The sequence below is a fragment of the Panicum hallii genome, chromosome 3 (genome assembly GCF_002211085.1).
Source record: "Panicum hallii strain FIL2 chromosome 3, PHallii_v3.1, whole genome shotgun sequence".
NCBI classification, from domain to species: domain Eukaryota; kingdom Viridiplantae; phylum Streptophyta; class Magnoliopsida; order Poales; family Poaceae; genus Panicum; species Panicum hallii.
Window position 1 is genome coordinate 51169098 of NC_038044.1, and position 9713 is coordinate 51178810.

Below are 9713 nucleotides of genomic sequence, written 5' to 3' on the forward strand. Positions count from 1 at the left end.
ACCCCCCCCCCCCTTTTTTGAGATTGTGTATTCTATGAACTGAAATTACCACAGTAAGCAAAGATTTGATTTTTCAACCAATAAAGTTGAGCAAGACACAGTTATATACATTTTATGACACTGCAATGGCAACAACACCAATAAAAGTTCGATGTTTGCAATTTTTCTGCGTATCACATCCGAATTCTGAAAATTAATAAAAACAGTTCATTCCTACATGAATTTTATGCACCAGGTCAATTTTATGAAAAAGTAAACCAGGTACAACACAAAGAGTTCCAATTAACATATTATTTTCAGATTCAAATAGTTACGTAAAATACTGAAACAGGTTTCACACATTCTGATGTTGACTTATCATTTTCTTAATTCACTTTTGCATCGCATTTATTCACTATCAAAAAGTTTTTTCACAATTATGTAATCAAAACAGATAAAAGTTTAATTTTACGTGCATTCAAATTACAGTTCAATAATAAATTTTTCAAGTGCGACAGAACAACATAAGACTTGCATACCTGCTCAAGAGAAGAAAGTTGCATGAATCTCTCGTAATATAATTCCCAATCAGGTTCAAGATCCACATTTATGGGCGTTACCAAGTAAACCAAATGCAAATCAGATGCAAGAACAAAGCCTTCTCTTGCCCTAGAAAGATCATCAAGCACAACCTACAGGCAGCAACATGCAAGATTAAACAAAATGGAATGAAATAAAGGAAAAGGGAAGATAAAGTAAGCTACCAATGATTCCTCAGGATTGAGTGAACTTCCGAAAGCCGCTCTACCAAGTGGGGTAGAAGAGTATATTTTTGTCTCATTGTTCCATTCAAGAAACCTTTTATGGCATAACCAGCGAAGGGAGTCTTGAGCTGACTTCACGACATCGTCAAAAGGTTTGGTGGAGTTAAGCAGCGTACACCGCACATATCGATGAATATCATTTGCAGTTTGCACAATCCCACCAGCAACAACCTCCATAATTGCATGAGTCATTCCATTTTTATCTTCAGAGAGACAGGACTCCAAGGGAGGGCAATTGCTTCTAATAATACCTGTAATCCTCTTGACCTCTTCAGGCCTGCATACAAGTATCTGCATGGATTTCAAATGTCAAAATAGCATACAAAAACAGAAACATTTAGAACGTACAAAATAAAAAATGAAAACAAAGCTAGTGAATTATGAGAACCATTCTCTAAGTACAATAAAATGGAACAAAGACCTTGTACTTACACTTTCTCCTTTTGTGTCTATTCCAGTTCGACCAGCACGACCAGCCATCTGTCTATAGCGAGTCCCATCAATAAAATCACGACCTATCTTAGGTTGCCTAAATATAACCCGTCTAGCAGGCAAGTTAACACCAGCAGCTAAAGTTGAAGTGGCAGTCAGCACACGGACGAGGCCTTTACGGTAGCATGACTCCACAATCTCCCTCTCCTCAACCTGCCAACAAACAGGCTATAACTCTTATTGAATCAAACAGAACAGATCATAGATGGTGAACTCAATGATCTGGCTGGAATTATTGTCGAGAGTAGATAAAGTAGCCCTGAAACAGCACCCAAAAATCTAGAATTGTTGACGATTATAAAAACTGAAAGCCTAACATTGTTGTGTGTAGTGGGTGGAGGTGGTTGATAGTTCCTCCTGACACCCTTGCCCGTTGTGGATTAGGTGAAATTGGAACCGCTTCCACGGTTAGCAATATACGCTTCAAGAAGAAAAAAATATTCATGACATTTTGTGTATTTTATTAAGATAGGAATGGTAACTTCCATACCGTAAGACCAGCATGATGATATGCAACACCAAAAGGAAGGGTTTCTTCCAATACAGGATCCAATCCAGAAGGGCACCTCCTCAAGGCTTCAATAGCTGATGCAGCATCTGAAAATTCTGAACTAACATCACTTGGTCCAACAGAGGTTACTTTCAAGAACTTGGCAACATGTCTTGCAGTTGACTCACAGCCTTTACGGCTGGAGCAAAACAAAAGCACAGAATGACCCTGAAGAACAACCTGGAAAAAAACAAGTAGAGTATTCGATTTCCTTGGAAAATGTGGTGGGAAACAGAGAAAAACTGAGACCTGCAGAGTACATATCAAATTTACCTCGTTACACATTTCAACAATATGATCTGGATCCTTGCCACCGAGATCAGCTACTTTTGGAAGGACACGAACAACATTCATGTCTTTATCAAATATTTGATTACCAACTTTGATAAATTCCTCCAGTGGAACTGGTCGAAAGTCAGTTTGGTAAAGAGCAGCCTATAGAATTACAAAACAGCATAAGATAAACATCAATTACAAGTTGTAATGAGGTATAATAACATTTTAATATGGAAAATATAATATACATTTGACTAGATATCATTCATATTACCCAAACAGATCAAAAATCAGCACCATCACAAAATAGCATACTATAACAAAGTAACTAGACAACTAAATATGCTAATAATGAAGAAAACCTAAATCCTCAGAGCCTAACATTGCTGTGTGTTAATGATAAAAAAAATAGTTGTGCAAAAGAAGACAACAGAGAGAACCTAAATCCTTTGAGGTGATACTCACACGACCTGTGAGCACCCCCAGGCTCCAGCCCAGGTAGGCAGCCTCTCAACTGGAGGCTCTACCAACAGAACTACTGAGGATTTAGGTTTTCTTCATTATTAACTCTGGTTTATTGCCCATAATCTGTAGATAAATAGCATTTTTTTTGGTCAAGTTCACTGCGCTATTTTAAGTTGTGCAGGAAATTAGAGTCAAGTTCATTATTGTCTCCGGATCAAAGATCGATCAAATGATACAGCATGATCCAAATGTTTTTCCATTTGACCAGAACAAACAACTACGCACTGTCACTTGGTAGCAAGCAATTCAAGTTAGGCTTCAGAACTGAAGAAAGACGGTGGCATTATAGTGCCTTAAAAAAATGATGAGAGCGTACAGTTGTTAAGAAGTACAATTGCTCACATATATCAGAATAGTCACATTCGCCTATGAACTAATTATTTTGTCACCAGATCTTAGTTAAAAAATACAGGTACCTTTACTTTTTCTTCAAAAATGGTAAATGAAGTACAACGCTAAGTTGAACTTCTGAGGGGTTAGTAATGTTCTTTCTACCACATATTACAGCATCACTTAAATAAGCATATAGAATTAGGAACATAAAAAAACAACGAATATCTTACTTGAAGCCAATCAGCTACAGCAGCAACATTGGGCATAGTAGCACTCATACCAATTATCTGCAATCCATGAGTTGCCATCTTCCCACTGCTAGAGCCTGAAGTTTCTCCACTAGATGACTCTGAATTCCCTTCACCAGCAGCATATCGAAGCTTTGTCAGCATCAGCTCTAAAAGGTACCCTCTGTGTTGGTCACCAACCTATAATGAAATTGCATAATAGAAGGCACCTTATCTAGTGTACATTATTACATATTGTTCAACAGAGAAAGTAGGAGAAAGGAAGAAAGAACCAACTCAGGGACATGGGGGAAGGTAAACAAAAACAGGTAAAGATGCATCATATGTGCTTCTTTAGGTAAGGGCTGGAGGGCCAGGAATTGTCATAGAGCTTTAGCCCTTGAAAGGGTACATTGGATCCTGGGCCCTAGATATTATAAAGCTCTGAGGGAAGCTCAAAAGAAGGAAAAGCATGCTTCCTGTTCAACTTACATGTGTTAAGACTTAAGACTTAAGCATGCGACCATAATTCATCCAGAGCCAGGATAAATTGGTTCTTTTCTTTATTCTTTCTTGTAATGGTAATTGCCAAGGATGCAAGGCCTTGTGTTATTTACAAATTGATCATAATAATTATGATATAATAATATGGAAACTTAGGTAACAAGTAGAAGTAACAGTGTAACACATAAGATTAGATAAGATGGTTAGCAACCAAGGATTCCAAGCCTTGGACAAAAAAAAATTTACCCAAAGAAAACATAAACAACGATGCAGTAGCGTAAAAGTACATCACTTTGAACCAAAATTAATTGGAAGCATGATCTATACCTTGTTGTCTCACTTTTCAATTAGTTGGGTATGATAAAACTTCTATTCTTTATAGTGCTCAACTGCTAGTATGTTATAATTGTACATATACAGTAGTACATTAGTTGAATTGTGCAGAGATCCCAGATACACCTATACCAGATTTTGCAACACTCCATATGTTCCACAATTCAAATCCAAACCCACCATGCACACTGACCAGATAAACCTAGTATATGTTATAATTGTACATATACAGTAGTACATTAGTTCAATTGTGCAGAGATCCCAGATACACCTATACCGTTTTTTGCAACACTATATGTTCCACAATTCAAATCCAACCCACAATGCACACTGACCAAGGAACTAAAAGTTAATAACATCGGGCCGATACATACCCTTATTAAATGTCAATAATGTCCTGTACTAAAGGAAGGGGAAGAATAGAAATATTAAATAATTACGTTAGTTTTATCAATGTCACCACAAACTTATATTGCGAAGTGGCAGTTCCCAAGACAATGGGATTACATTGCGAAACAGATTGAGTACAAATAACCCTGGAAGTAAAATAAAAGAAAGTAGGAAAGCAAAGAGAGTATTTTCTGAGTAGCACTTTGGCTTTAGATAACCTTACCATATGAAGTTCATCTATTACAATTACACCAAGTTCAGAGAGGCGGCCATCCTCCAACAACTTATTTACCAAAGAATTTGCCTTCTCTATGGTACACACAGCAACTGCTGTATCTTTAGGAAGTGATCCTCCCCCCTGGTTTCCATAGAAGCTACGGACATGCCTACCCAGTGGCTCAAGAAGTTGTTCAAGATGTTGAGCCTGTAAAAGTAAATGAATAGTCAAACACAAGTAAGTTCCAGAACATCAGAGAGCTGTAAATATCTAGAAACCTTTTCAGCACATATCGACACATAGGGAAGGACAAGAATTGCCATATTCCCACTTGACAGTATCCTCCTCAACATCAGAACTTCAGCAACAAAGCTTTTACCAGCACTGCAATATAAGAACAAAAAAGATATACATAAGATTAAAGCAAGATAGAGCAGAAGTTTTTTGAAAATAAAAATAGTGGATAACTGAGAACATGAAGCATCCAGGCAATGTCCAAGTACGAAAGACATGCAAGATCTGCAAGTACCTCGTGGATGCACAATACACAAGATTCCTTTTCTCCAAGACACCTTCCACAAGTAAGCACTCAACCTGCAATGGACATGAGAACAAAGGCCAAAGGATAATCAATACAATCACAATCCAAGAGTAGCGAACAAGGATTATATTTAAAGAAAGGAATAATATTGCCTTTCAACATAGCATACTTGATTACTTATTTATTCACCTGATACTTGATGACATAAAAGATGGTGGACTATACTGAACAAATTGAGAATATGCAATTCACTACCAACACATTGTTTTGGTCCAATCAAAGCAAAGCATATACACTGAAATAAAGGTAACAGTTGTGACATATGACTAACCAGAATGTGCCACCACACAAATACGAAAACATTACACAACTTACACAGGAGAAAAATAGTCAGGAAACAGAAAGCTACCTGCCAGGGATCAAAAAGATAATTAGGGAAAAGAAACTTAACCTGCCAAGGATACAGCTCCGAAATGCCTTTTTTCATGTATACAGCACAAAGCTCTGGAGGGAGCCAACTTGATAGCTTTGAGTGGTCCTTCAGAGGAACAGAGCTAGTAGGTGTGCTAGTTTCCACTTCTTGAGAAACAAATTTACTTTTGGTATCTTTCATAGGCAAGCAACCATTTGAATATGCAGCAAGTGATTTATTTTGATGAGAATCTTTGTCACTCTCTCGAGTTGAGTGAACATTCCCTTCGGTTGTTGACTTGAATACACCATGACATTGGATCATGGCTGCAGAATCCGCATGCAAATCAAGAGCACGTGTCTTCATCAAATTTACAGGATCTATTGAACCCTTCCTTATATTTTCTTTTCTCTGAAGGCCACCGTCTTTCAATTCAACATGGTTTGTTTGTACATTATTAGCTTCATTTCTGCCTTTTTCTTCACATTTCAAACCTGAAACTTGGATGTCATCCTCATGAAAGAAGTCCAGGTGCTTCACAGGCAAAGGAGAGCTGTTTATATGCTGACTGTTTGCTGCCAGAAATTCAACTTTGTTTGACAACTTCTCCATCTGATGTGTATCATTGCTGCCTACTGTATTTAGACAGTCACGCTCATCCTTTCCTGATCTAGGAAGAGTCTTAGAGCATACTGCTACAGCACAAGATGACTTATCCTCTGTTGCATCAAACTCGGGCTTTCCACGGACCTTGTCTGCCTGGGCGGATATTCCATCAGCGAATTCAATTGCTGCATTCCAGAATTCTTCCCCAGGTGAAGTAAGGGAATTCCTTGATACAGATTTTGGGGTTTCCCCAGGGGCTAAAGAAAACCCAACTTTTTTCTGTGTAGTATCTGGGGTAAAGCTACATCTTTGCAAGGCTGAAAATCCCACACAACTCACCTTTACCCCCTCAACTGATTCCTGCTAAAAAGGGAAAAATAAAAATTCAAAAAATATAGAAAAAAGGGTTGCCACTTTCTAGATTTGACTTGCTGACAGAACCAAACCTCCACAGCCTCCGAGCCACCATGGTGATTGATGCATTGCTTCTTGAAGGCCACACTATCATCTGATTCCTGCAAAGAACCAAACTATGAGTTGAAGCTCATGAATCACCTTTTGTACAAAGCTGCCCGGCTTGGACGAATCATGTATCTTGGCCCAACCTTTAGAGCTTCCAAGCCACTGCAATGAGCAATGCACTGCTTCTTGGCAGAGGCATTGTCGTAAGGAACCAAGAACGACTGACTCGCACTCCGCTTCTGCTTCTTCTCCAACTGCTCATGGTACTCAGAGTCATCCGTCAAAGGGGGAATAGCACTGCAATAACAAGATTACACCCTTCATTTGCAAAGGAACAGTTCTTGGAACCAGCACAAGATCCCCCCTCCCGCTTCACAACTAGTGGCTCACCTGCAGCAATGGGAAAGGAAGTCCGTCGTGAATCTCCTGAGCTCCAAATCGGCCCCTTCAACCGCCGGCGCCGGAGCGGAGGAGGCGACATCGACGTCCATAGCGGCCGTGAGGCTCCGCCTGGCGCCCGCGTCCCCGCCCCTCTGCGAGCCCGCGGGGGCCGCCGAGGCCGCCACCGTGGCACGGGTGGAAGGCGACCGGACGAGGTATCCCTCCAGGGACCCCTTGGCGCCGCTGGGGCTCCCATGCTGCGCCCCGGGTCGCGGCGCGTCGTCCTTCCGCGATGAGGGCCTCCGCTTCTTGGCTGGGAAGAACTGCGGAGGGGGCAGATCGCCGGGAGGCGTTAGGGCTTGGAGGCAGGTAAGGGAATGCGGCCAGGAGCTAGGTTAGGGTTTTACCTGGTCGATTTGGGGGTGAGAGGAGCCCGACGCCATGGCGGAGGCGAAGGGGAAGGAATTCAGTTTCGTTTGAAATGGGCGGCGGAGGGGAAGGGGAACACTCACTCTTCACTTGAAAACCGGGGACCGGAAGGGGCTCGCGGGAATACCCTACTTTCCATAGTTGTCACTCTACCTTTGTATTAATTAAGTCTAGAAAAATACCCTCAAAAAACTTAAATCTAGAAAGAATACTATGTAAACTTAAGATAAAATTATCCTACTTTGATGGTATAGATTATCTTATATGTTTCTACGTAGCATTTGTGATTTGTGAGGATACAAAGAGGAGAGAACGAGAAAGTTGTTCGCAAAACAACCGTGATCACTAGTTAAAATTAAGCACCGCAAGATCGATTTCTTATTATTGTACAATATTTATTTAGTATTATAAAAATTTATATATATTTTATAGTAAGTTGGTCAGAGTTAGAGAAGTTTGGCTTAGCACAAAACTAAATAAAAAATAATTGAAATATATGGAATATCTGGTATCAGACTATATTAAAGTAAGTCCAATTATAGCTTTATAGCCAAGCTAGTTAGAATTTTTGGAGATGTCGAGAGGAGAAGGGAGGATAGAAATGAGCGGTTGACTTTCATGCAAGCAACAAGCTGACATGAACTCCTGTACAAAGGTGGATCCAAATAGGTGGTGCATGTGAGGATGAATAGGAAATATAATATAAGGTTTGAGAGAAAAGTTAGACGAATAAGAGACTATTATTGAGAAAAAACATTAAATCACACCCGCATTCATGGCTATGATGCAACTTGCAAGCATGTGAGGCAAGTATCACGCATTTAGCTATGCGTATAATTTTTTGATTCCCATGCATTGAATCTTTTTTTATTCGATTCTTCTCTCACATTGAGGATTCGCTTGCTGGAGTGGAAGGATTCAATTCCTACCCAGCCACGGCACATAAAACTCGATTTCATTTGGCCACTAGAGAAGGCCTTACAAGGATCAAACCACTCGTGTCCTTGGTTCATTGGTTCATAGTTCAATCAGTTAAATTCTCCGTTCAAAATGGTTCCAATATGTCTAGATTTTTCATGGCTAATATAACACAAGCTAGTCTAGTGTGAGTTTCTCCATTGACAACAATGTATTCATGGTTCTAACTCCCCTCACCCCCCACCTCCATTTTGCACAATTTATTTCTCACCTTCTTAACCCCCCCCCCCCCCTCTATATTTTTCTCGGGCTCTCTCATGGTCCAATCTCACCGATTTCGGTCTTCTTGCTGAACTGTACAATCTTGGTTATAATATCTCACTTACTCATATTTGATTATTCATTCTCTTCTATTTCTCCATATCCTTGTGTGTGTAAACACTATGAACACTTCATTTTTCACATCTAAATTATCAAAACATTATGCCAACATCTCAACGATTCAAAATATCATTTCAATTCCATAATTTTTAAATTCAAACATAACATATATAAATTGATTGTGGAGCACCACACATTCCTATTGCCACTCCTACCCATCCTTGATGCTAGAATTTACACTCGCATTGACTCAAAATATTCTATCTATTTTTCATTGATGCCTTATGAACATTATTCTGTATCCGTGCTTCATCTTCTTCACTGGCACCCTCTCAACTTGACTGGTGAGTTGCCACCTTGCATTCCTTGATGGGCTTGACCTCCATCCATCTCGATTCCTTCTCTTGCTTCATTTCAGCCTCCATCTCCTTCTTTGTTGCAATCATATCTTGAAATTCGTTATGAAACATAATACTAGTTCAATCTCTCCTTCTTTTGCTTCTTCCACGACCCCCTTTTTTCTGGCCCCCTCGAGCTCGAAGCGCCACTTCTTAGGGTCTACTTGGCAGGGAGCGGCTCCTTCAAAAATGGCTCCGGCTCCGGTTTCTTGGGTGGAGCGGCTTTTCTGTTGGAGCTGGGTTCAAATGACCTACTACCCTTATCTATTTTTTTCTCAATTCTTCCTTCTTTTTCTTTCCTTCTTATTTTTTCTTCCCTTCCTTCTCTCTCCTTATCCGCACCCAACTCCCGGCTGCCGACGTCGCCTCCTTCCCCTCCGCGCCTGCCTCCCAGTGCTCTGCTCCAGGACCGGCCTCCTATGCGCCAGCCCGCTGCCGATGCAGCGTCGCTCGCCAAGGCCGCCACCGCCTCAAGCTCCCGCCGTCCACCCCCGCCTTGAGCTCCCGCCGTTGCCCGTCGTGCCTCACGCTCCTG

General features: G+C 40.6%; 1 protein-coding gene across 3 annotated transcripts in view; it reads right to left on the reverse strand.

Annotated features, from left to right (window-relative positions):
- The window catches only part of LOC112884713 (helicase and polymerase-containing protein TEBICHI), a 29630-nt gene extending 22088 nt beyond the window's left edge, over nt 1–7542 (reverse strand). For 2 of the 3 annotated variants that reach the window (XM_025950227.1, XM_025950226.1), the window contains exons 1-14: nt 7460–7542; nt 7062–7375; nt 6815–6968; nt 6656–6724; nt 5643–6572; nt 5180–5244; nt 4929–5034; nt 4657–4857; nt 3210–3407; nt 2119–2280; nt 1786–2025; nt 1236–1448; nt 744–1094; nt 519–671 (exon numbers count right to left, since the gene is read on the reverse strand). In XM_025950227.1, coding sequence (XP_025806012.1) covers nt 519–671; nt 744–1094; nt 1236–1448; nt 1786–2025; nt 2119–2280; nt 3210–3407; nt 4657–4857; nt 4929–5034; nt 5180–5244; nt 5643–6572; nt 6656–6724; nt 6815–6968; nt 7062–7375; nt 7460–7495 — 3192 coding nt within the window. In that variant the 5' untranslated portion in view covers nt 7496–7542. The remainder of the gene's footprint in view (nt 1–518; nt 672–743; nt 1095–1235; nt 1449–1785; nt 2026–2118; nt 2281–3209; nt 3408–4656; nt 4858–4928; nt 5035–5179; nt 5245–5642; nt 6573–6655; nt 6725–6814; nt 6969–7061; nt 7376–7459) is intronic. The other variant, XM_025950228.1, reaches the window with a different exon arrangement.
- Between the last annotated feature and the right edge of the window lie 2171 nt (nt 7543–9713).